Consider the following 26,710-nt stretch of genomic DNA (forward strand, 5'->3'; position numbering starts at 1 on the left):
TGTGTGTGTGTGTGTGTGTGTGTGTGTGTGTGTGTGTGTGTGTGTGTGTGTGTGTGTGTGTGTGTGTGTGTGTGTGTGTGTGTGTGTGTGTGTGTGTGTGTGTGTGTGTGTGTGTGTGTGTGTGTGTGTGTGTGTGTGTGTGTGTGTGTGTGGAGGAGTTCCTTTTCATCATGTTAAGCTTTAACTATGCCACGTTGTTCTAGTAAACTCCAGTTGCAGTAGTTGGTAGTAGGAAGGAGCCACCTCACCATCAGTATTCTCTGTCTGTACAGGCTCAATTGATGATTTCACAGCCCTCAAGTATCTCGTTTCACAGTTCAGGTTTTCCCATATGTGGATCAGAGAGATACTTTAGCCCTGTTACTTGCTGTTAGCTGCTGAGCTGCTGCCTGGTGATGTGACACTGTTGTTCAGCAAGGCCTGTATCCCAGCCAGCTTCTGTTTGGTCGAGGAAGAACATTGTGTTCTGTCCCATTCAGTTGCTTTATAATATTTTCTCTATTCTTCTGGGTGTCACAGCTGGTTAATTTTTTTTTTCATTGTGTCACTCTGACTTGGCACATTTCTCAACCATTCATTGCGACAGTGGACATTTTCATAGGAAGTGATGTCACCCTGAACATTACCGCCCACATGGTCAAATACACTCCCCAGGACATGTTGCATGGCAACCATGAAGTGTCATTGTCAAGAGGATTTGTGAAATGTAATATCATCCAGAGGGGGCAGGGACATCAGAAAGAAGGGACAGCTCTTTAGCACAGTGCTGCCTGGAGAACCTGCTGTTTCCTAATTTACAGTCAGATAATACAATAGGTGTGTGTATGAGCGTTTGAGTCCTAAATGTCTTTAATACAGATTACCACTTCAGCTCCATGGGCTTGATATGTATTTCTTTTCCCCAGTTTGGCCTTTTGCAACCCCGGTTGGCCAGGTGTTGTTGCTAATGTGGTAACGTAAGAATGTCTAACCATTTTAAGGGATACAGCAAACTGGTCTAATTGTGTTCCTGTTGTTCTTATTGTGTGCATCTGTTTTTCTGATATACCTAAGCCATTTGTCCTGTGCACCAGTCATATTCTGTATTCTGGTATGATGAGTTGCTTGTCATATACACAATGTCTGTGCTGGTATTATCTATAACCGCTTCCGCGTCATTCATGCAGACAGAGATATTGACACTCTCCAATCAACGCCAACACCAACTGAGTTGACAAGAACAGAACAGAGGTCTTGAAGTTGGACTGAAGCTGGATTTAAGAATATTTCCTACAGTTTAGTGACTGTTGGGTTGTTGTTGTTGTATGAACATTTATAAGATGGAGACGGGTAAAGAAGAGAACGTCTCAGTCACACGTCTCCTTTTGTCACAATCTGTTGATGTCTGAATATGCCAGTTCATTAAGGACATAAACCAGGATGAAATTAGGAAAGGGGAATGGTCGATTAAAAATAGGCAGTGTTGCATGGTTGATTTGTTTACTTGCATGTTGTTCAGCAGGCTGGTCTCCTGGCTTGTGGGCCCACTTGGTGTCTGAAGAGCTGACTTACTGTACTGTCTAACAGAATGAGGCTAACAGGAGAAGGTATTGCTAGCATGGGAATTTTTTCACACGCAGTATGAGTCTCTAATGTAATCTCATATGAACAAGCCCACAGGGACATCCTCCTCACTAGAGACATACCTGCTCATGCACCAGTCTGTCTGATTAAGCCTGTGATTGTGTGTGTTTGGAGCACAGAGCATGTTTGCCTTTGTGGGAAGGTGGGGGTGGATTTGTTATGTGTATGTAAGCGTGTGCGAAGAGAGAGAGAGGGAGAGGGAGAGTGGGGGAAGATGCTGTTGTATGTCCATTTAATAGCAGTGCTTTTATTTTTATATTTTCCCATTAACATCTCACCAAGATGGCGATTTGACGCCTGTGGCTTCCAAGAGATAATACGCATGGAGAGGCGCAAAATACGAAGTGTGTGCATATGTGGTGAGAGAATATATGGGGAAAGGTCACAGAAATAATATGTGCGTGTGTGAAATGTCTATGTGTGAAAGAGAGAAGAGCGAGTTAGAGTACGAAGCACTGGTGAAAAGTAGAAGCTTGTGTCTGTTCATTGTAAAATTGGCTTCCATCTGGGCTCCTAATATCATAACGTCCAGTCTGTCTTGATACTACAGTTCTATTAGGCTCTGTTGAGAATTTCAATGTTCAAAAAACTATCCATGGTAATGAAAAGAGGAAAATATTTGCCAAATTATGACTAAATGATGTTGGTTTGAATCTGCAGACTAGCTGGGAGGCTTAAGCAAGGCGCTGAATTCCTTATAATATAAACTCAGGCAGCTCCCATTGTAAGCATGTTAATACACGTAAGGATTTCCTACCATCACCTCTGCTGTTGTTGTATGTTGGGGTTAAAAACCACATGCTGACAGCTATACAGAGAGGCATTTTCACAGAATTTAGGCTACTGCTGCAAATGGAGCTATTGTTTACGGACTGCAGTGCAGCAGAAGTTAATCTATGAGCACTTGTTTTACTCCATCTTGGATACTGGTGCAAACCTGCAGGGGGTTACGGTTTGTAAGTGTAGTCAACAATTAAATGAACAAATGGTTTTGGATATCAATTTTATTTTCTGCAAGACAACTTTGACGACATAATGCTTATCAGTTTGTCTGCTGTGATATCTCGGTTTGAGCGTCATTGTAATGTCTGTGTGTGTCTTGTAAAATCCATTAAAGACAGCCTGTCACCCATGCAGTTTCTTATCCACCCACAAAAAAGCTGTTTAAAAAAAAAAAAAAGGTTCTTCCAAAGTTACTGCAAGTTAAATACCCTGTCTAGGCCTCCATGCCTCACCTGATCTGTACATGCAGATTTACTGAAAAAATGAAAAAGTTCATTTTGCTCATGACACTGACACAGTAAACACATGGCTATACAGTGTTTTATAGGCCCACGTATACATGTGTATGAATCCAGTTGTTGTGTAATTCTTTTAAAACTTTTAGATATATACTGAGATATATATAGATATACTTTTGTGAAATTCATAAACACTTAAATACACCAAGATTTTGAAAATATTTGTGAATTGATTTCATTCATGTACATTTCAAGCTCTTAAGGACTATCCCTGTCTATGCAGTTATTCACTAGGTACTTCTGGGTTGTATGTGTAATGCAGTAAACAAAGCAATAAACATTACTCTGTTTTCAGGAACAGGTTTTCATTACTCTGGGCTTCATCTCATCGTACTCACAGTGCTTCTTTTTCTCTCCTTCAGGAAAATTGTCATCAAGATTGGAAAGAAGAAAAAGCGAAAGCCAGAGTCCTCAGAGGAGTCGGATGATGACCCTCCCCCTCGACACACTTCTAAAGATGCCGACTCTGTAAGATCCATCAACTCACACTCACAAATAAAGACATATAAACATATATAGACTTACATATATAGTACAAGTTGCTATTTTAACTTGAGTTATAGGGCTTGGGAGCTGTATTACATCTCACTTCAGCAAATTATTATTAGAACCCTGAACTGTGAGATAACACAGGATTTTAGGTAGGCACTCCCCACATTATTCAGATGTGGTGTTAGTGTTATTACTTGTGGTGTCACACTGCTGCTGAAAGAAAATAAAGGGGGAATCTGGCTCTGCTTCTAATACAATTCTGACACAAGGCAGTGAGTGAAGTGGTGTCCTCGACCTGACTGTTCACACTGCTGCCGAGCCTCGAGGAAGGCTTCACAGCTTTACTTTGAGCCTGGGAGGATTGACTCCATGGTTCATGTAGAGTTCGTGCAGTGGGTGGCTATTGCAACTACATATTCTTATCTGTGTCAATGGAGACAACTGACAGCAGAGAGGCATTATCTGGGTCAAAGCATCAACAATAGCACCTTCCTGTGCGCGTGCATATGCACACACCCAAATATAAATGACACTAATGACAAGTTAAATTAGATGTTGAGCATCACCTATTTTTTTTCATTTGAAAGGAAACCTCTTTGCAACAGCAGCCAGGATTTTTGTTTTTAGTTTTTTGTTTGTTTGTGTTTTTTACTTTGATGAAAATTAAATTATGATATTGTTTTATATTTATCCTGAGTAATGATGTGACTTTGTCTCCTCCTTCGACCCACCACCTCTCTCTCCTTTTTCTCCTTTTTGCGTCCTATCCGGACTACTGCCTATCATATAATTACCCTTGTTAAACGGTGCCCCTGGCCTTAATTAAAACAGTCTGTTGATGACTCATTTAGGATGATCGCGTGGAAGAAGTCAAAGTAGCGTGGCCGACAGCTAGAAAAGAAGCATGGCCTCCTCAGGGGTTCAGCCCTGTTGTCGAGACGTATGGCAGGTTTGACTTCCCAGCTTCTGGTCAGCTTGGGTTTGGGGATGTGAGGGTATATCTCCACGGGGATATTATACTCCACACCTAATTAACTTTGGCTCAGTGGCATTTATTCCTAATTAACTACATATTATCATTAGGAGGGGCTTGTGTATTGATGCAGGATACAGCAGCCCACGCATATGATAATTATAAAGGCTTGACAGGAAGGAACAGAAGCTGGATTTAAAAACACTTGTTTTTCTCTGAGTCACAGAGCAGAATGTTTTTCAATATTTATTACTTGCTTCACTGAAATTTAACAAGGGCATTCACAGGTTATGTTTGTTCGTGATCTTTAGGATGGGAAAACCCATATCATCAATCTCAATATGGGTTTATTTTGAATCTTAAATGTTTTTGTCATTCATGTTTTTCATCCATTGCAAAAAATATAACATGAGCCTGTTAAAGGAGAAACAAGTCTCACATGAATAATGGCGCACCTGCCATTATTCATAACTGAGGAAACAATGAGTACGATGTGGTTTTTACAGTGTGGTTTACTGCAAAGCTCTGGTAACTTCACTGACACACAAGTGTAAAGTAGTAACTTTGAGGCTAAGGGTGTCTTTCCACAATCACCCAGAGAAGGTAACAAACCTTTCCTCCTAAACTAAAGTTATTTTTCATTCATGAAACAGATGTATGAAGTAAACCAGATCAGCTGAATGTTTTTGTAAATGATCTTCTCCGTCCTTGTTTTGCTTTTCTAGAAGAGGAGATCGAATCGACAGGTGAAGAGAAAGAAATACGCTGAGGAGCTGGAGGCTAGGTTGTCAGATGAGGAAGTCAAGGTTATTGTCAAAGCCAAGAAAACCAGCACGGCAGCATCCAAGGAGCCAGCTCTTCAACTCTTTGTTGTAAGGAGTTCTACATAGCACATAGCTCAGAAGTCGAGTTTAATTTCATTCTTTTTTTTTTTCTTTTTTCTTTTTTTTTTGATAACATGAAAAATACAGCTGCAAAGTAAAGCCAAATTAATTTCACTGCTGATAAATCTTACAATTTAGAGTATGAGAGGATTTTTTTTTATGGCAGTGATGTGCATAAAAATGGAAAAGAGCACATTTTTGTAGAACATCAACAGGACTACAGTGAAGTGCAGCGCAGCCAGTTCTTTGCACTACCACATTGTGACATACAAACCAGGACCCCTGCAGTATGCCTGTACAAAGAGGGAAGATACATATTCAGTGGCCATTTTGAATAATTTAGATGCAACGGTAGAGAGATTAGCAGAGGAGCATCATGAAGGCAGCCAAAAACATTTTTCTTGCAATGTCTGGTCCACATGTTTCATCCTGGTTTCTGGCTTATAACTTGAGTCGTGCATCACAAATTTATCAGAGGGCTCAACAATCTGTACAATGTATGACAGCCTCTTACATTAGACATTGATTAGAAGAAAACACTCAACAAAAAAAAAAAAAGAAATTAACAGAGAAAAAAAATAAAAACCTCAGGAAGAGCACATTCATATGCAGACTGTTTTTCTTACTACATGCTATTTCTTTAATCACACACTATGATGTCTGGTTTTTGCATCAAGAGTCCTTTGGCTGATGCAAACATTTGCTTTGAAACCTATGAACACACTTGACTTTAAATGTTTCATGTTCACTGCATTTGCAGGAAAATCCCAGTGAGGAGGACGCTGCTGTTGTTGACAAAATCATGTCTTCTCGTATTGTTAAGAAGGAGGTAATAATCATTTGCTATTGTGATTTTTATATTTTTCCTAATTTTTAGTGATTGTAAGAGATTCAGTAAATTTCTGCATGGTTATGGTGTTTCCATTGCGATTATTTTTCTTGATGGTGAGATCTGAATTATTTTTTATATTTACCATAAATAATGTTGTCAGCACAACATTATTTTACTTGATATTTGGTATCTTTTATCAACACATTAATCATGTGTGCAGCTTTGATCCTGGATGAAATTACTTTATAATATAGCATAAATCAGCCAAATAAGAAAATAACTCAGTTTGAAGTTTGTCTCTAATTATATATTTGTCATTTTAACCCTCCCTATAGGTATCTCCAGGAGTGGTGGTCGAAGTGGAAGAGTTTTTTGTAAAGTACAAAAACTAGTAAGTGATGTCAGCACTGTTTTTATGCATTACATCATAAACCATAACAAAGAAAATTATAGGTAGATTTTGGATCATTCATAGCTAGTTATGGAGATTGAATGACACTATATTTATGAAATATAAGTCATACGTGGCCTATAATCATCCCTACATAAGTAAGTCTTCAATCTCCTAATGGACACAGATCCCGATAACACTTAACTTCCTACATTAAAACAAAAATTAGACGCCCTCAGAACAGATGCCATGAAGGCTTTGTGAAAGGATGCTGAATACGGACTACTTGATTACACAAACATACAAGCCTGCCAGGCAGCCTTGGGACAGCTTTCAGTATTGCCATGTACGTTATCATAAAATTTTGAGACAGTGATTTAATTTCTCTACTATGTACTCAGGGACATTATTAAAAATTCTAGCTCCTTCCCACAGCAAATTATCAGTCAGAGAGTTTTGGAAATTAGGATTCATGAACCACAGGTTTACTACCTCAGCCTCCCAGAGAAATAATTTCTTTTCACATGACAGATCATCTGTCATCAGCCAGATTGCATTCATTACATTTTCAGCCTAATGATGAAAAGGGTGAATATATGAATTTCACATTTGAAATTTTCTAAAGCACAATGACTGAGGAGTCATGTTTGTGCAAATAGATTGTCAGTTAAAGGGTCTGTGACCACATCTACAAACTGTGATCACACCTGCTGGTCTCAGTGGTTGCCTCAAATGCTGTTTAGAAGGTGTTTTTCAGGGTTTCTCACCTTGATCTCATTGTGCGTGTGCGTGTGCGTGTGCGTGTGTGTGTGTGTGTGTGTGTGTGTGTGTGTGTCAGCTCCTACCTACACTGTGAGTGGGCCACAGAGCAACAGCTGGAGAAGGACAAGAGGATTCAGCAGAAGATCAAACGCTTCAAGATGAAACAAGCACAGAGGGCACTCTTCTTTGCAGATGTAAGGCTGCGTGACTGTTTGTGTGTGTGGACATACTGTATACTGTCTTTGTGTATGCACATATTTGAGCATTGGGAATGAGCAGGTGTGTGTTTTCACAATATGGTGTCTTCTTGAATGTGTGTGTTTAGCGTACATGCATATAGATATTGTGCATGTGGATGTTTAAGATACTTTTTGTGTATTGTTTGTGTGGGCAGGCACATCTGTGTGCATACATTTGAATCTCTTTACTCACTCAGTTTATACAGTAGTGATGCTTGTCTCAGATTCCAGATGGTGAGTGGGCTCTCAGGTTTATTCTCTCGCTTTCTCTCTCCCTTTCTTTCCCTCTTGTCTTTTTTTCTTTCTCTCAGATGGAAGAGGACCCCTTTAACCCTGACTATGTTGAGGTAGATAGAGTGCTGGAGGTGTCGTATTGTGAGGACAAGGACACAGGAGAGGTAAAGCAAATGTTCTTTCATTTGGTAATCATATCTGTGAGCAGCGTGCGTGTATTTATTTGTGTCCGCATGCCTGAACACGTTTTACTTTTTCAGTTTTTTGTGGTTTTGTTCCTTTCAATATATTCTCTACTCTAGCAATGTCTTTGTATCTCAGAAGTGCCCAAGGCCATCCTAATGGGCATCCTCGCAGCCTTTGTTAATATTATAAAAGCAGAGTTTGACCTCGCTCTAGTCTTTTCCAGTGTTAATTCTTCTCTGCCTCCTGCAGGAGGTGGTGTACTACCTGGTGAAGTGGTGCTCTCTGCCTTATGAGGACAGCACCTGGGAGCTGAAGGACGACGTAGATCAGAGCAAGATTGAAGAGTTTGAGCAGCTGCAGGCAGCCAAGCCAGACTCACGCAGGGTGGTAAGCAATGCCCACCCACATTCCTCACTTATCACTGTACTTCCATTTTCCTCCATTGCTCTCATACTGTATGTATATTTATTCATGACATTTTGAAGTGCTAATAAGCGACTTCCCCTTTTGTAAAAAAAAAAAAAAAAAAAAAAGAAAGAAATCTGTTGTTTTTGTGTAATGATACAGATCTGTGGTAGAGGAATCTGTGGTGAGAATGTGTAGACTTCACCCCCTGTTATGTATGGTGAAATTAATAGTCATCATTAGTCAAACATTGAACCACTGTAAAATAGTCACACACCTCACTCATACACCAAACGCAAACACCTACTGTCAGTCACTTTAAGAGCAATATGTATCCATGTATCTCCCCTCTGTATTTCTTTACTTGTACATTTAACAACATCATCACTCACTGTCCTGTTTCATGTCACTTTTCCAGAGATCGTTCAGTGTATATTACTGCTTTTCATTATGTATAGAGAAGATTTTTTTAATTCCTTAGAAATATGTTCATCTACAATATAAATGTATAGTTAATTATAATATATAATATATAATATAAACTCTGCCTGTAAATTTGTCACTTAGGAGCGGCCCCCAGCCAATCTGTGGAAGAAGAGGGAGCAGTCGAGGGAATACAGGAATGGCAACAGCCTCAGGGACTACCAGCTAGAGGGAGTCAACTGGCTCCTCTTCAACTGGTACAACAGGTTGGTTATAAGTAGTGTATTTACAGCACATACCTTCACATATGTACAGCCTTTATACACTGAAAAATCCATGTGTGCCCCTGGAGTGAATCAGTATGTTGGTTATCCGTCTACAACCTTGATCTGGACCAGGGCATGTTGCAGTTTTTAGTCATTAGACTTATAACACAACCAAACACACTGCACAATATATACAGTTCTGGGTAGCTATTGGCTACTGTTCTGCAATGCTATTTCATACCAGTACTCTGTAAACACAGCCGTACATGATTGAACAGATTGAACAAGACAAGAACAAACTTGCATAATGAACTTGTATAATAAAACTGATAAAATAGCACTTGTAATTGATCAAATGACTAATGGAATCAGTGCATTATGAAAGTTTAATGCAGTAAGGGCAAATAATGTTACATATATTTCTATCAAAATGTCATAAATTATTATAATTTTTAAACCTATGCCTTGGGACAGGGACATGCTGCCACTATATGTAGATAAGCTAGCCTCAATAGTTTCACTATACATGTTAAGTATTTCTATATTTGCCTTTAAAGCTTCAGTGATCCCATGCTGATTGAATACTACAGTATGTGTATTGATTCAGAGATTTGACATAGGCATTTTGTATTTTGAGAGGAATCTTCTCTGTGTGTGGGGATTGCAGATAATGAATAATGAATCATGTTTCCTGGTGTGTGTGTGTGTGTGTGTGTGTGTGTGGGGGGGGGGGGGGGGGTGTGGGGGGGTGTGGGTGTGTGTGAGAGTGTATGGACCATGCTGTGATTTGGCTGCATTCACATTTGGTTCAGCCTGCACGGAGAGTCAAATTTCCTGTCAAAGTGCACAATGCTGCAACAACAATTGCTTTTCTTTGCCCATGAAACACTGAAGGAAATGCTGCACAGTACATCTGGAGTACACAGTGTCAGTGTGCTTGCATTAACTCTGGGAATTGGCTTTGTTATGTGTGAGCATGCAGGAGTTTGTGTATGCCCACGCAGAAAGATTCATCAAAAGTAGAGAGCTGCTTAAGAGGCCGGTGGGAATATCTGCACGTTGCAATTAGCATCAAGACATAATACCCCCACCCACTGGACAGCTGAATAAATGGTTTGCCGGAGTACACCACGCAGCAGAGGCAGTTGCATTTGCCATTATGTTGTATCTCATCGCTTTGCTCTGTTATTATTGCTGATGATGTCGTTTTCTCCTCCGTTGTTTTCTGTTTATTCTTTTAGTACCATGGGATTTTTAGCATTTTCCTTGATTCCCTTCCTTTCTTCTTAGTCTATTTCTTCATCTTCACCATGCTGTTTTCTTTATCCCACCACACATTTTTCTGTGTACTTTGAACCACTTAAAGATTTGTTACTTGCAACAGAAATGCTCCTGATAAATACACAACACTTTTTTTGTCAGACTTAAAACATCCGCATCCCCTCATATACTATATGCTGTACACACCAGGGATATAATCTTTAAATTGTTTAAAGGTTCATCACTTTTTCCTGCACTTTTGCCGTAGCTTTCTCCTGCTGTTTTTTATTATACTTCACTTTTTCTCTTCTAAATCTTGTTCTATCCTCCTGACAGACGGAACTGCATCTTGGCAGACGAGATGGGCCTGGGAAAGACCATCCAGTCCATCACATTCCTCGAGGAGATCCATCGTGTGGGCATCAAGGCGCCATACCTCATTATTGCTCCGCTCTCCACCATTGCCAACTGGGAGCGCGAGTTCCGTACTTGGACCCATCTCAATGTCATCGTCTACCATGGAAGCATGGTCAGCAGGCAGATGCTCCACCAGTACGAGATGTATTTCAGGGATGCACAGGTAAATGGGCACCAAGCACAGAGATCTTTTCATCTATAACGTTAACATGGAGGTGTTCGGTTGAGTACAATCCCACAAGAGGTCAGTTTCCAGCCATGAGAATCAGTTTATTCACTAATTTGGAGGCATTTCCCCAGTTCATCTGAGTGTAAATTTATATCTGCTGGGTGTTGCAAAAGCCAGTACAGGCCCTCACGCTTATTGCACAGGAGTAGTGCAGCACACACAGTAAATTAAATAGCATTCTTAGCATTGGAAAGAAAATTACAATCCAACACCAATAGCAAGCTTCTGTCCTGTGTTATACTGGCAAGGTTTACTCTCAAGGCTGAAGACGCATGTCTTTTTGTATCAAGTTAATTTATTTTTTATGAAATCATATATTCCTACCATTAAGAGCTTATTATATCAATTTAAGTAAGAGTTAATGTTTGTTTCTCCAGTGTGATCGAAATCTTATGAGCCTAATGAAGGAGGTTTCAGGAGACATTAGATGTGTTAAGCAGATGTATTTATTGCTGCTTGATACATCAAGGAGACAGGCAGTGGACAATTACACACATTACCAAGTTAACTAATATAATGCCATCCCAAATTTGAAGCTGTCCCTTAGACAGAGTGTATATAAACCCACAGGTTCCCTCATGGCTCAAGCTTGTATGTTGCCAAGTATATTACCAAGTAAGGCTATTCCATATCGCTCACATACATGTGTGAAAGTTCTTCTGGATAACTAAATCTAAACATGATCCCATGTCGTACCTAATTCATGTTGAGGGCCTTCCTTGACTTTTGTCTTAATAAGGACGATGCATGCTATCTGTCCCTGGGACTCTAAGGCTCTCCCCTGAATGTTTACACACCTCCCTTACACTTGCTTTCAATAAGGGGCCCTGCTGTAACTTTGGTTACAATGGTTACTGCCGATGGGGAGTGGAGCAGCTGTGCCCTCACCGAGCCAGAGATGGACAGTGAACTACGGTGACCTGTGACTGACCTTGTGTATAGACACTTACTGAACAAAAGAATACAGACTAAGTGAAAAAGAATAGACTTAAAGGAAGAAATCCCCTCACACCCAGAAGTAGGCATCTAAATACATGTATATTTCTTGTCAAATGCAAGTATATTGTTCAAATATGCATTATATTCATTGTAAGCTGAAAAATGTAGTGATAGCCGTGTATGTATTCTATGTTTTTGATCATCAAGCATTGAGGAGAAAGGCAAGAACCTGTTGTGGATCCACAGCCGAGCACACACCCTGTCTCACATATCTAACACCAATGGAATCATGAGGATTGAGAGGCCCTTTAGTCATCCTGACATACCTAATCTTTCCCTTTTTTAAACACAGTTGAGCAGAAAGCAACATCACTGTGCTTACTTTTTAGGGTGAATAGCAGTGATTCACTTCGATTAAAATAATCACAGTGCTTTTTAGAAAACAGCAGCACTGTGTCAGCAACATGAAGTCCTGTGAGTAATCTAATGATATGTTTCAAAACGGGACGCCTGCATACAACAATGGCAATCGGGTATTGAAAAGCCAGGAAGAACGTGATTATCATGTGTAACACAAAAGCCCAGATGCACTGAGACTCTGTAACTAATGCAATAGACTCACTCACCACAATGATTCAGAAGCAAAACTCCCCTAGAGAAAGAGGAAAGCAGGCAGCAGTTGAAGGATAACGAATGCAGTGTGATGACCCAGGCAAAAGTTTTCACTAGACAAAAGGTCTATTGCTGTTTGTAGAACATTATTGCTGAGATTTAGGAAATCTGACTTGATTCTGTCATTCACTCATGTTGCACTCAATAAATTATGTGAAAATAATGTTTAAATCAAATTCAGCTGTTCATGAAGCCCTTGGCACATAGGATAGCATTTTCATGAATAAGTGGTTCATAGTACTAATGTAGCATATAACAAGATTCAGAGAAGGACAATAAGTAGACTAGTAGGCAGTTACTGAGCCTTGAGCTCGGAGGCTTTCTGTGGTTGGCAGGCCACGTGATGTGTCACAACAGGCACTTAGGAGCTCTTAGTATTCAAACGAACTGTAGGAGGAATTAAGACGAGCGAGAGCAGAACAGAGCGGTGCCGCCACCAGGCTGTCTCCCAGGCAGCCTGTGATGTCATAGCAGCCCCCAAGGGGAGCTCTCTGTCAGTGCTGCTCAGGCATATCAGAGAGAGAGGCTCCTCTACAGCAGTCTGTTGGCTGGCTGGCTGTGGGAGGAGGTTACTGGATAACTGAGTATCCCTTGAGGACTGTTGTCAAGGCAATAGATACAAATGATGAGGCGTGGTGAAGCAAAGCCTCCCCAGACAGAAAAACAAACAAATAAACAGCATAAAGACTCACCAGCGGGTGCACACTCATGTCCTAGTCGTCCTGTAGATTTGCCTCCCAACCAAGAGGTGTGTGAAATCTAAAAATAGAGTAGGCCATGTGTTTGCTGTCAACAGCATAAGGCTGCAAATTAGTAGGTTTCTAATGTCAACAGGTAAGAAGAACACCTCCAAGGGTGTGCTGGATAACTACCTGAATTATGTATATGTAACACTATTTAACATTTACTTAGTCTTTATATTCTCTCTGAAAACAGTTAATTTTAACGACACAACATATTCTGCATTATTCAAATTAATAAAACAAATGTAATGTGTTTTTACATACCTTACATACTGTCATTTCTTGAGCATGGTGACACAAATGTCATGTCTGAAAATTGTTTCAGAAATCCTAATAATGCTTGTCCCACATCTCTCCACTCTCTGTCTTCAGGGCCGTGCGATGCGAGGGGCCTACAGGTTCCAGGCTGTTATCACGACGTTTGAGATGATCCTGGGAGGCTGTCCCGAACTCAACGCCATAGATTGGCGCTGTGTTATTATCGATGAGGCCCACCGTCTCAAGAACAAGAACTGCAAGCTACTGGAGGGCTTCAAGCTTATGAGCCTGGTACATAAACCATCAACTTAGAGGGAGAAACAAGAATTATATGTTTCACTCAGTAGTTTAAAAACAAATTTAACCTATTGACTTGAAATCTATTCTCAAAACACTGTGTTTAGCTTTTCCTATTGTTCTCTACCATTAAATGTCATTAAATAAATTAAAAATATTGTAACCTTCTCCTCTCGTTCCTCTTGTCCTCCTTTAGGAGCACAAGGTCCTACTGACAGGCACGCCGCTACAGAACACAGTGGAGGAGCTATTCAGCCTGCTTCACTTCCTGGAGCCTGCACGCTTCCCTTCAGAAAACACCTTCATGCAGGAATTTGGAGACCTCAAGACAGAGGAGCAGGTGACCTTACAGATACATAGAGATTATGTCTAGTATCAGAATTAATGTTGCATAAAAGATATCACAATGAACCTACAGTAGTACACTTAAAGACAGGAATATACATGTCACATGATCAGGTTATAAAATATAGTTTGAGGCTCTGGTGCCATTTATGGCACCTAAATATTTATAGTTGTTAAAAGGAAATGCCATTTTTAGTGTTATTATTAATTATTGTTAATTATTTGAAAGGACAGCAAAATTGTTGTTGCTTATTTCCACAATGCACATCCAAAAAGATCCTATTGGTACAGGTGGAACCCTTGAAGTCAAGCTTTTTCTAACTAGGCCACAGTGACATTTTGTACAACACTCACAGACACACACACACACGACATATGGTGGATAATGAAAATAGATAATGGGGTTTTATGCTGCTCATTGTTGGACTATATATTGACACAATTGTTCACAAGAATAAAAGCTTTTACCTTTCCTTCTACATGTTGCAGTTTGGTATTTCATTATTAGCCAGCAGCGCTTAAGAGATGCTCGGGAAAAGACCACTGAAACATGTTTGAAGTGTGGCGCTCATAGTGAAAGCTAAAATATGTGGGACAGCCACAGTTCAACACTGGATACTAAAGTGGACGCTCTTAGTGCCAGTGTGAATGTGAAATCATTTTAATAGTAAAATTTGCTGGTGCTGTTAAGAGGTACTTCATCAGCACATAGGATAACTGATGATAGAGGACCTGTAAGTGTGATTTAAAAAAAAAAAAAAAAAAAAAAAAAAAGAAAAGATCAGTGGTTGGGGACAGCTGGCTCACTGCTGGGGGTTTAGTATTAACTAAGCTTTGTTGAGGTACTGAAGCAGAAACTCATGATTTGGGGAGAAAAAACACAGGGAAAGAAAAAAAAGTCTGAACTTTAACATAAAAATTCCAGATATTAACTCTACAGTCAGCTGTTAATAGTATACAGAATATGATGTAGCCTTTGATATAAAATGATAGAAATACTAGCATTGACTTGCTAATGGAACAGTATCCCACAGCAGTTACTGAATGTAATCCTCCTCATATTTGTGGTCCACAGGTGCAGAAGCTTCAGGGTATCCTGAAGCCCATGATGCTGCGCCGGTTGAAGGAGGACGTGGAGAAGAAATTGGCTCCTAAAGAAGAGACCATCATTGAGGTTGAGCTCACCAACATTCAGAAGAAATACTACCGCGCCATCCTAGAGAAAAACTTCTCTTTCCTAGCTAAAGGAGCTGGCCAGGCAAATATGCCCAATCTGGTCAACACCATGATGGAACTGAGAAAGTGCTGCAACCACCCCTACCTCATTAAAGGTAGGACAGTCCCTTATTAAGGTTAAATACTGATCAACATAGTTGAATATAGTCGAAATGTATTGCTGAGATCTGGGAAGGCATAGCTGCAGAAAGTCTGCAATATACACAATTTCCAGTTTAGTGTTCCATAGCAGATTTAGATGCACACTATAATTTGATACCTCAAGAGATTGTTACAGACTCTGCATACTGATAACATTGCCCTGAGAAAGTACATGGAAGTCTCATCAGATTTCTTTGGTGTTTGCATTAGCAATCAGTCTGTCCAGTGTTTTTGCTTGTGTTCCCTTTTAAGTAAACTACAGTGTCAGTATCAAATGCAGGGTCCCTTAGATAACACATTGTCTGAATGTTGTACTATAAAAGTTACACAGGCATTTAGAAGTTAACATTCAGAGATGGGATAATCATTTGTTTCAGTTTTTTGCGCACCCATTCTTCATGAATGGACATTAAGGGCAATAAAATCTTGTCCTTGTCGGGGAAAAACAAGAGAAGCATGAGACATTCCTGATCTGTGTTTTTGCTATGTTAGGGGCAGAAGAGAAGATCCTGGAAGACTTCAAGGAAGTATATAGCCCCACTGCCATGGACTTTCACCTGCAGGCCATGGTGCAGTCTGCAGGGAAGCTGGTCCTTATTGACAAACTTCTTCCTAAGATGAAGGCTGGAGGGCACAAGGTGCTCATCTTCTCCCAAATGGTGCGCTGCCTGGACATCTTGGAAGACTACCTCATTCAGAGAAGGTAAGGGTGACAGATGATGAAGGATTTTTTATTTACTGTTAATATTTTGAGGATGTCACACGTTTAAAAAAAAAAAAAAAAAAAAGTTCATGCATTGCAGTTAAGAAAAGTCAGCAATAAAGATGTATTCTGTCAGCCTCAGTGTACATCATATTCAACACAGGAATGACTTCAGTGGTGGAAAAATGGTGAAATTTTTTAATTGCAAAGTCTGTAGTAACACTGTTCACTAAATGGGTGGAATTTCTGCTGCTTTGTGTCATAGTGCACGTAGGAGGGAAAATCAGCTTGTGCATAAGCTTTGTAACAGAAGGTTTTTTTTCTTATTCTTCTTATGACACTTTTCATTGTTAAGTAAGTGCTGCTGCTGCTGCTCAAAAATATTAAGTCACTCTTACTCTCTCGCTTTATTAGATTCTTTATGATTCAAACAAAGTACCAAATTACAGACAGGATTCAGAACAGATTACTGGGAACATGTGGTAGCAGATCATCTGGAAACTTAAATGGTTGCAAATGGCAAGGAACAGTACACCACAACTTCTATAGTATTTCTTTAGTGGTATGTTTTAGCTTGTAATACATGACAGCCAGTGGTCATTGAGAGCAGCTGGCAGAAGCATAAGCAAGTAGAGTTATGGAGCCCCGTGATTCATCACAACAAATGAGTCAGAAAAACCATTTTCTCCATTTTCTACATACATTATCCTGTTCAGGGTGTCAGAGGGCTAGAAATACTCCAGCATGCATTGGTCAATAGGTAGTGTGAGCACATGCAACATACAGGGAAAATGAATAAACAATACAGGCAAATGTATGTTCACATCAACAAATGCAGGTAATTCAAAGTGTCCAGTTCCCCTAACCTGTGTCTTCTCACTTTCTCTTTCTTGTCTTTCGCTTTGTCTGTCGCATTTTGTTGTATGCCCAAACAGATCTCACAAAATCACACCATTTGGCAAAATATTAAAAAAGAGACTGTCAAATCTTTTTACAGATAATAAGCATGCTATTTTAATCCTTTTTTCAGTATTCTAAGTCCATAACATCTCATCTCAACTGGGTTGTTTCGGTTTTAAAGTAAAAAAAAAACCAGCTGTCTAACAAATATGTCAGAGGATTTTCATATTTTTGAAAGGCAGAATGCGTCTCTTTCCTGCTTCTGTGCTAAAGGACTGATTTTTAGATCTGCAATGGGAGTGCATGAAAAGGGAACCCACAGAGCACAGGAGCAGCTGAAAAAGATGATGGACAATGATGTGGACTTGCATCATGGCCATAAAGATACCATGTACAACTGAATGCTCTACCAAAATACAACCGTGCTTTGAGAATCAAATTATCAGCTGTCACCTTGCCTTCCTCTGTTTGTCTGGTTCTATCTGTGTCAGCAATGTCTTGGGTAATACCCAAATGTCCCATTAAAAACCTGAAATGGAGTAATAGGGAACATTCAGCTAGACAAACATGGGGTGTTCAGTTTAGAATTGGATTGGATGATTTAGGGGATTAGTAGTTTGGGTTTCTCGTTCTCATCTTTGTCTTCAGTTTTATTCTCAAATCTCCCCAGCGTCAGTCCTCTGTCTTTTCTATTTTACCTCTGTCCTTTTGTTTCTCTCTCTCTCTCTCTCTCTCTCTCGCTCTCTTGCTCTCTCTCTCTCTCTTCCTCTCTTCCTTTTGGCTTCCTACCAGCAGGAGCAAACCCTTAACTATTGTAAACATGTGAGGCGCTGCACAGCACAGACCTCAGACAGGGTTCAGCAGCAGGTTACAGAAGCCCTCAGGGCTCCACCACATTAGACAAGTCGGAGTTTCTGTGAGGTTTCTCCAGAGTGGAACTGGATTTCCCTGGGGAGGGCCGGGGGTCAGATTGTGGGAGGGGGGTGAGAATGGACACAAGGATGAAAGAGCATAACCACTCCTTGTAGGAACAATTTTATCTCTGTGGATGCTGTTTTCCAGGTGTAGATGGCAAAGAAAATAAAGAAAGAGTTTTGGGTGAATTTAAAGGCCCAGTCCATCAGTATAATGGCTGTTTTTGAGATACAGTAGGTTAAAATAGTAATTAAAAGTTGAATTCATTAAATCAGACTCCTCAGGAAAAGATAGACATAAAAAAGGTCATGTTTAAAGGTTAAATAATTACATTTAGGTGTCTTACAGAATATGTTGCATTCAATCATTGTGATATACATGCATCATGGGTACTTTTTTGTTGTTGTTTTGTAGGTACTTGTATGAGCGGATAGATGGACGTGTCCGCGGGAATCTGCGGCAGGCTGCCATTGACCGCTTCAGTAAGCCCGACTCAGACCGCTTCGTTTTTCTTCTGTGTACGAGAGCCGGTGGCCTCGGAATCAACCTCACAGCAGCAGACACCTGCATCATCTTTGACTCTGACTGGAACCCACAGAACGACCTGCAGGTACGACACACACACACACACACACATATATACACACACACACTTATCAGTAAATGCAAATTACTGCTGTGGATTTATGTCATTGTGTTTTTAGTGCAATTTACTCAGGTCTTTGTCCATCACAGGCCCAGGCTCGCTGCCATCGGATCGGTCAGAACAAGGCAGTGAAGGTGTACCGACTGATCACCAGGAACTCGTACGAGCGGGAAATGTTTGATCGTGCCAGTCTCAAGCTGGGCCTGGACAAAGCAGTGTTGCAGAGCATGAGTGGCCGAGATAACAGCCTGGGAGGAGGCGCCGGGGGAGGGGTAAGTTTGAGAATTGTCCAAATGATTTGGAACAGAAATGGGAATTTTAATCACTAAGTCATTTAAATTATGCTCAGTTAATTTTCAAAAAGAGATGTTTGTTTTCAGACAGTGCTTGTGATGAATATAATCCATTTCACAAGTTGACCTGACAACACATGAAATTTTTCTATTCCATCATTAAATTATTGCACAAAGGAGCAGGAAACAGGAAAAGCCTGGTGTGGCTCTGGGATAATCATTTACACAATTTTTTTTTTATTGTGACAAAACTTTCTGTGACCCACATTTTGTTATCCTGTATCTTGACTCTAGAAACTGTGATAATCAGACAAGCAAATCAACCTGTTTCTTATACTCACTAACTCAAACTCTCCTGTGAAGTGAGTAAATGAAGTTGTAAAAATAAGACAAAAGATAAAAGTCAACAGTTTCTGATATCCTTGGTCCCGATTGACATCAGAGGAACACTGTAACAGATGGCAGACAAAAACAGGATGCCAAGCAAAGAAAGGTAAAGACCGGTAAAAACCCCAAACTTGGAGCTCACTTTTAAAATTTCCATTTGAAGTGTACCCAATCCTATTAGAGTCTAATCTCTTTGTGAGGGAGTGTGTCAACAGTGTGTAGGTGGATGTTAAGCTGTGTTTGGTATCCTTTTGAGAATTATCTGAACTATAAGGAGGTTGAGCTATTAGCTGGTTTCCACATCTGGTGTGGCTGAACATATTTGCATACAGCTGCTGAGGTTAGATACACGGCTGCTGATGTTATGATTTTCATGATCCAATGTGTGTGTGAATTTAGCAGGCTATTTATGTAAACACTGAAGATTTGTAGGTCTTTGTTTGCTTGTGTCACACAGCATGTAGTATTATGCTCCATACTGCTTTTATTTTATAATCTGTTTGGCCAATAACATTTATTTTTCATTTGTTGGATATAGTTTCTTGACTTAAACTGTCTGCCCTCGTTTCTCCTGACCTCCTAGGCGGTGCAGCAGCAGCAGCTGTCTAAGAAGGAGATTGAAGATCTGTTGCGACGTGGTGCTTACGGGGCCATCATGGATGAGGAGGATGAAGGGGCCAAATTCTGTGAGGAGGACATAGATCAGATCCTCCAACGCAGGACAAAGACCATCACCATTGAGTCTGAGGGACGAGGCTCCACCTTTGCTAAGGTGAATGAAATATTTAAATACAACTGTTTTAACATAATATCTAATGTTAACTGTTTATATCTGGTCCTCACTATATATTTACGGACAACTTGATATACATTTAACACATTACAGATCACTGGCTGCTGTTGATTTTCAACCAGGAGCAGTTCCTGGTACAGGCACACAGGGAATGGCAAATCTGATTATGGTTTAATATGATTTTGATGTCTGCTTTCAGGCCAGTTTTGTGGCGTCCGGAAACCGCACAGACATTGCTCTGGATGACCCCAACTTCTGGGACAAGTGGGCCAAAAAGGCTGACATTGATATGGACATGGTCAATGGCAGAGTAAGTACTGTCACCACAAACGCTGCAATCCACAGAACAAAGGACAGTTAGGACATTGGTCACAAAGATGTACTCCATCTCAAGACTTGTACTAGGGTTTTAAATCTCCAGTATGGGATCTGAAAGCCCTTTGCTGAAATCTTATTTTCCCTTCATTTCCTCTCTACAGAACAGTTTGGTGATTGACACTCCTCGTGTCAGAAAACAGACGAGGCCGTTCAGTGCCACCAAGGATGAGCTGGCAGAGCTTTCAGAGGGTGAGAGCGAGAATGATGAGACCAAACCTAAGCTCAGGCGAAACCACGACCGCCTCAACAACTATGGACGCACAGAGTGCTTCAGGGTAGAGAAGAACCTGCTTGTATATGGGTAAGATGGTTTTAAAATGTGTAAGTATTGATGATTGACATTATCACAGGTAGCACAGAAAACCTACTGTGAACTGTGTAATAGAATACAGGAAAGAAAAATGTTCTACAGTCTTTCTTTGTGTCTCAAAATCTCCAATACAAGTTACATACAAATGAACACAGCAAATGACTGTAATTATAGAAAAAATATATTGTTCCACAATAAAAGTGTCCAAATAGTAAACGTTAAAAAAGGTGTTACTTTGAGTCTGAGCCCATTTCTCCTAAATTTGGCATTTGTGATCCAGGTGGGGTCGTTGGAAGGATATTCTCAACCATGGGCGTTTTAAGAAGCAGCTCACAGAGTGGGATGTAGAGTCAATCTGCAGGGCCCTGCTGTCCTACTGCCTGGTCCATTATCGTGGAGATGACAAAATCAAAAGCTTCATGTGGGACCTGATTGCCCCTACTGAGGACGGACGCACCAAGGAGCTTCAGAATCACCTGGGTGAGTCTTGGGACTTGAAGTTTTATTTTACTGCCTTTTTTTTTTTTTTCAACAGATAATGGTACATAGATAGGTTGGGCCAAGTGGGATTTAGGAAATTATCACATTTCCACCTATGACTTTTGACCTCTCCTCTTCCACTAGGTTTGTCTGCCCCAGTCCCTCGGGGCAGAAAGGGTAAGAAGATGAAGACACAGTCCAGCTCTTTTGACATCCACAAAGCTGAGTGGCTCAGGAAACACAACCCAGAGCACATGCTTCAGGATGATGGCTACAAGAAACACCTCAAACACCACTGCAACAAGTACGTGTTTTTTTTAGGCTACTTTGTTAACATTGTACACAGCATTTTAGGGATTCAGCTGACACTTTCAATTTTTCTACATCACTGAAGTATAAGAAACAGCTGTTTAGAAAACTCCAGTACAAACCATCTACAATAGTGTATCAGATCAAAGTGACAGTTAGAATATCTTGTATTTTTTTAGCATTTAACTTACTTACAGTGCACATGGTGGTCTGTGGTTTGGGTGAGACTGTGTGTGTTCTTGTATCTGTGTTTAAACCTTTATGCTGCAGCTGGCAGGTGGTCATTATTCTTATCTGGCACATATTGTATCAGTTTATTTTGAATAGAATGAATTAAGTGTATCAAAATGCAATTTGTACATGACTTAAATTTTAACTGTGGCACCTCCAAACCACAGTAATTAGGAGGTACTAAAACATCTATGGCAGTTGATAGTTAACTGATTCATTACCGGACATGCATCACTTCGAGACCAGCTGACTGATACAAATCTTAATGAGACTTCAGCTCAGCTAATGGCCGTCATAGATCTCTTTTATTTACAGACACAGGGAAAAAGATGGCTGCTATCAAAACATGGGCCGCAGAGAAATAAAGCCAAATAGATGGCTGCTTCTTTTTAAAAGGGGGGCTTGTGTCCATAGGGCTTTGGACGCAGAGCACTGCAGCTTCCATAGAAAGTTCCCCATTGTTTCCTGGTGCAGTAGTGCTGAATCCAGGGATTGTCTGATATGTGACACGCCGGGCAAATGGGGACACACAGTCAGCAGGGTTTGCTGACTTATGCGTTTTCACTCTGAGGACCTGGAATGTGTCTGGTGGGGCAGGGGGTGGGGGGTGGGGTGGGCTTGGGGGGGTGGGGGTTGGTGTTCGCTGGCTTCCTTAACAGAACTGTAAATGTAGGGCAGAGCTTCTTCACAGGAATGGAAACTGTAGGAAGTTGTGGGAAATTATACTGATAGTGACCAAAAGGCTTGAGAAGTGTGAAATGTCAGAAATTCTGATCGTCATGGATCATCATGGTGTTGATTTCTTGTTGTACAAGCAATTTGCCTTTGCTTTTTACAGTATCAGTATCAGCAGTCCCTTTCCTGCATACTGTAGTAAATATGTGAGACTGTAATGAATAAATATGCTTTTGCAGGATACAGTTTTGAGAAGGCACATAAAAATGACATGGTGTATGAGTGTGTTGAATCAGAATTACATTTGTGGCTTAGTATCTTCCTGCTACGCTGGTTTTTGATGGATTGTTTTCTGTGACCAGACCATGAGGGATTTTTTGCATGCCACTTGTGTTACGCGTACTTGGCTTATTTGCCTCTTGAAGACTGCGTATGACTGACTGTTCTGAGATCCTCTGCAGCCTCTCCAAGTGAACCACATCACACACACACAGACACTGACTAACAAAGGCTTGGAAGGAGAGTGATGAAGGGCTGTGCTGACAGGCAGAGGAAGTAGCAGCTGCTCCTGGGCGGGTCCAGGCCCACAGGAGGGTGGAGGAGGGAGAGGGAGGAAGTTCAAGATTGTGATTTACCAGCGCTACAAGTCCAGACTGGTCACCACAGACATCCATCACTCGAATAGACAGACAGACAGACCTCAGAGCCCTGCAGTTTTTCCTGGTCCTGTTGGTGAATCAGGGAATGATACGGGGGCTCATTTATAACAATATTCAGCTGAGTTACACCAGAAGAAAAGATCGAATGCCTGGTACTCTATATTTAAGAGTACCAGTCCATTTTTTTCCAGTGCTCTTGAAAGAAGAGCTGCATTGTAGAGAAGCCTTGACAGGAGAGTTCACCGATCCACATAAAGTGATGGATGAATATAGTAGTCTTGGTAAGTGGCTGCACATACAAAGAAGTATAGGGCGTCACTGTTTACCTAGAGAGGTAATTTTTTAGCCTCCTGGTTCTTATTCTTATGTATGAAGCTTGCGTTCAGACATCAGTAGTCTGGCGACAGGTAATGGACAATTGCGCTCTGTGATTTGACAATTTACAGGTAAATTAATCATTTTTCATATCTAATTTCCATTAATTTTTTTTGAAAAAGTCATGTCTTAATATGGGGCTTTATTCATCTGGATGTGTCAATCTGCATGTTTCTTAAATTCCCCTGCTCATTTGACAGTGTCACATATCCTTGGAGATATAACCATTCTGTAAAGTATAATTGTAGGACAGCTAATAACTCCAGAGCAATAGCAGTACTCCACAGAGAATTTGCTTTCATGCCAGAAATCCTTAAACCTCTACGCCACATTTTTCCAACAGCAGACATTACACGGTGGAATTTAAAATCATTCCTGTGTTTATACAAAATGATTACACAGAACGCTTTCTACATTAAGCAAAATCTCAAGGCGTACCAGGCGTTACAGCCTGGCACACCAGCACACCACAGTTCCCACCACTTCACTGTGTCTCCGCTCAAAGCCTACTGGCTGTGATGTGTGATCATGCATCACAGAGCTAATGTCTCCCCTGTGAGTCAGCCCCTCTCTACCTTCCCAGCCTTCATCTACTGCCAGAGCACGACCGTATGACGACTGTAGAGAGACTCATGTCTGTTCATTCAGTCCTAAGAGCCTAGCTGTGGAGCTGCTCATTACTCGCTGAGAGATCTGTACAATAATGTCAACTTCAGTGAGTGTCTAGTGTGTGTCCTGTTCTGTGGATGGGCTGCACAACCAATGATTTATAGCCATACACAGTGTACTGTATGTATGGACTGTATGAGTGTATGCCGTTGCTGGAGTGTACAGTAGTTAAATGAGAGGTCTATACAGTACAGTCTTAGGATTAGAACTGAATTGTCACACATTTCACTCATTTGGAGTGTGCTCAACAGGTTGTTGCCTGTGTGTTTGTGTGTGTTTGTGTGTGTGTGTGTGTGTGTGTGTGTGTATATGTATGTGGGGGGGGGGAGTTCTGCTCGCTCAGCGTTTGTGCGTGGTCAGGGCTTTGTTGTGACCACTGGGTTTTCTCTGTGCAGGGTGCTGCTCAGGGTCAGAATGCTCTACTACCTGAAACAAGAGGTGATAGGAAACCAGGCCCAGAATGTGCTAGACGGCGTGGACTCCAGGTGAGCTCAACTTTGACCTATTCAGTTACCTTACTTTACATACACCTTCTCCCTTGTGCTCTATCGTTAACGTTTTTCTACAACTTTCACTTCTTGGGGCACTTGAAACACAAACATTTAATTAAACAAATTTCCCAGAACACAGTTGATAGTACCTGACACTCTGCCGAGTATGGTTGTAGAATTCCTGAACTGTTCAGATAATGCAATAGCTGGATTCATGATATTCACAGCTTAAATACACCAGTATAGACCCAGGCAGACTTGTATAATAGCAACAGTTTCCATATTGAGGTGAAATAGCTGCCTTTATCATTTTTTCCTGGAGTGGCAACTGTGGTCATTAGCATATGGTATCAACCTGTTGAAGGAAGAAACAGCTGATCAGCGGAATGAATAAGACGGTTGTAGAGCTCCACCTGCTGGTGAAAGATAGACCTTTTTATCCTGTCTTCTACAGTACAACACTATCGATTAATTAACACCACAGTTAACGAGGAAATATCCATACAAAGTTTTTTTTATTATTGTTTTACAGTTTTCATTGTGTTAATTCACAATAAAATCCCCTCCATAAGTGTTTGTAGAAATAGCAAATTGATACAGTAAATGGGAGCAGGTCAGAAAAATTTGATTTTTTTTTTTTAATAAGAAAATGTATTTTAAAAGACTTGTACGATATTAACCTGTCCCAAACAAAAGCAGATTAAACTTCTGCAGAGCTCTGAGTCAGAGGACATTCAGCACTACTCGCCACAGGTCATTTGCATAGATTTACCTCATTGTGTGTCACAGTGTTGCAATAGAGGAACTCAAAGCGAGGTCAGATTGTTGGATGTCTCTAAATCAAGGAAATCAATAAAAGTTTATATATCTGTCCAAATCTCCTCCTCTTCAGTGAGATAAAGATTTGGGTGCCGGAGCCAGACCACTCCGAGCTGCCAGCCTTGTGGTGGGATGCCATCTCCGACAAGTGTCTATTGCTGGGTGTATATAAGCATGGTAAGAAACCTCAGCTTTTGCTCTGACTTGTTTTATACAATTTGGTAAGAAGTGCTCTCAAGTTGAAATGGAACTCAACTAACCTGTACTGAACTGTTGGAGTGTCTGAGGTCACTGTCTATACCTGACATCAAACATTAACCAGCTTCTGTGTGACAGCCACAGTGTTGAAGTTTAGTGACTGTGATTATTTTAAAAAGCAAAATAATTGTTATAACTGATAATTCTGGTGCCACTGTTGTATACCAGATACGAGATACCAAGTGATTGTGGGAAATCAACCAGCTTGTGTTTATTGCCTGGTCCATATCTAAGAGTTTCCATGCATTATCCTTTGCTAACTTTGCTGTTTGCTTATCCTCCTGTACACTCCCAGGTTATGAGAAGTACAACACTATTCGTGCAGATCCTACCCTGTGCTTCCTAGACCGTGTGGGACGACCAGATGAGAAGGCCATTGCTGCTGAACAGAGAGGCAATGATTTTATGGATGGGTGGGTACATCACATCAGTCCTGTGCCTGAAAATTTTTTTTTGCCTTTTTGTTTTAACATATTTGGATAAAGTTTAGATTTTTCAAAAATTGCCTCAGCTAAGTTGTCTACTGCAGAAATTATACAAACTTAACCTGTGTGTGTTTGTAGGGATGTGGATGATCCAGAATACAAGCCCGCTCCAGCACTGTTGAAGGACGATATGGAGGTAAGGCCACAAGAACCAAAGTTGTTCATCTAATAAGGCCTATTTAATACTTTGAATATTCCCTCTGTATTTCAGTTAGTTTGTTATTCATCATCAAATCTAATGCAGTCTATTCACCTCATATTTTTTGATTAAATACTGTATGATGTCGTGGCTACATCCTCCCATAATCGCACTCTGTCTTCTCACACAGGATGATGCCTCTTCTCCTGGAGACTTGGTTGTCACTGACAATGCTGGAGGTGAGTAT

General features: G+C 40.6%; 1 protein-coding gene across 6 annotated transcripts in view; it reads left to right on the forward strand.

Moving 5' to 3' along the window:
* The window catches only part of chd9 (chromodomain helicase DNA binding protein 9), a 68,066-nt gene that overhangs the window by 32,762 nt on the left and 8,594 nt on the right, over positions 1 to 26,710 (forward strand). For all 6 annotated transcript variants that reach the window (XM_056380597.1, XM_056380616.1, XM_056380623.1 and 3 more), the window contains 25 exons: positions 3,287 to 3,392; positions 5,115 to 5,261; positions 6,034 to 6,102; positions 6,441 to 6,496; positions 7,335 to 7,452; positions 7,809 to 7,895; positions 8,167 to 8,304; positions 8,890 to 9,011; positions 10,608 to 10,851; positions 13,644 to 13,820; positions 14,023 to 14,166; positions 15,247 to 15,502; positions 16,041 to 16,251; positions 18,481 to 18,676; positions 18,802 to 18,984; positions 19,976 to 20,164; positions 20,385 to 20,495; positions 20,665 to 20,864; positions 21,154 to 21,353; positions 21,498 to 21,657; positions 24,667 to 24,756; positions 25,655 to 25,758; positions 26,135 to 26,252; positions 26,403 to 26,460; positions 26,654 to 26,702. In XM_056380597.1, the coding sequence (XP_056236572.1) occupies positions 3,287 to 3,392; positions 5,115 to 5,261; positions 6,034 to 6,102; positions 6,441 to 6,496; positions 7,335 to 7,452; positions 7,809 to 7,895; positions 8,167 to 8,304; positions 8,890 to 9,011; positions 10,608 to 10,851; positions 13,644 to 13,820; positions 14,023 to 14,166; positions 15,247 to 15,502; positions 16,041 to 16,251; positions 18,481 to 18,676; positions 18,802 to 18,984; positions 19,976 to 20,164; positions 20,385 to 20,495; positions 20,665 to 20,864; positions 21,154 to 21,353; positions 21,498 to 21,657; positions 24,667 to 24,756; positions 25,655 to 25,758; positions 26,135 to 26,252; positions 26,403 to 26,460; positions 26,654 to 26,702 (3,533 nt within the window). The remainder of the gene's footprint in view (positions 1 to 3,286; positions 3,393 to 5,114; positions 5,262 to 6,033; positions 6,103 to 6,440; positions 6,497 to 7,334; positions 7,453 to 7,808; positions 7,896 to 8,166; positions 8,305 to 8,889; positions 9,012 to 10,607; positions 10,852 to 13,643; positions 13,821 to 14,022; positions 14,167 to 15,246; positions 15,503 to 16,040; positions 16,252 to 18,480; positions 18,677 to 18,801; positions 18,985 to 19,975; positions 20,165 to 20,384; positions 20,496 to 20,664; positions 20,865 to 21,153; positions 21,354 to 21,497; positions 21,658 to 24,666; positions 24,757 to 25,654; positions 25,759 to 26,134; positions 26,253 to 26,402; positions 26,461 to 26,653; positions 26,703 to 26,710) is intronic.

The sequence above is a fragment of the Seriola aureovittata genome, chromosome 1 (assembly GCF_021018895.1).
Source record: "Seriola aureovittata isolate HTS-2021-v1 ecotype China chromosome 1, ASM2101889v1, whole genome shotgun sequence".
Taxonomy (NCBI): domain Eukaryota; kingdom Metazoa; phylum Chordata; class Actinopteri; order Carangiformes; family Carangidae; genus Seriola; species Seriola aureovittata.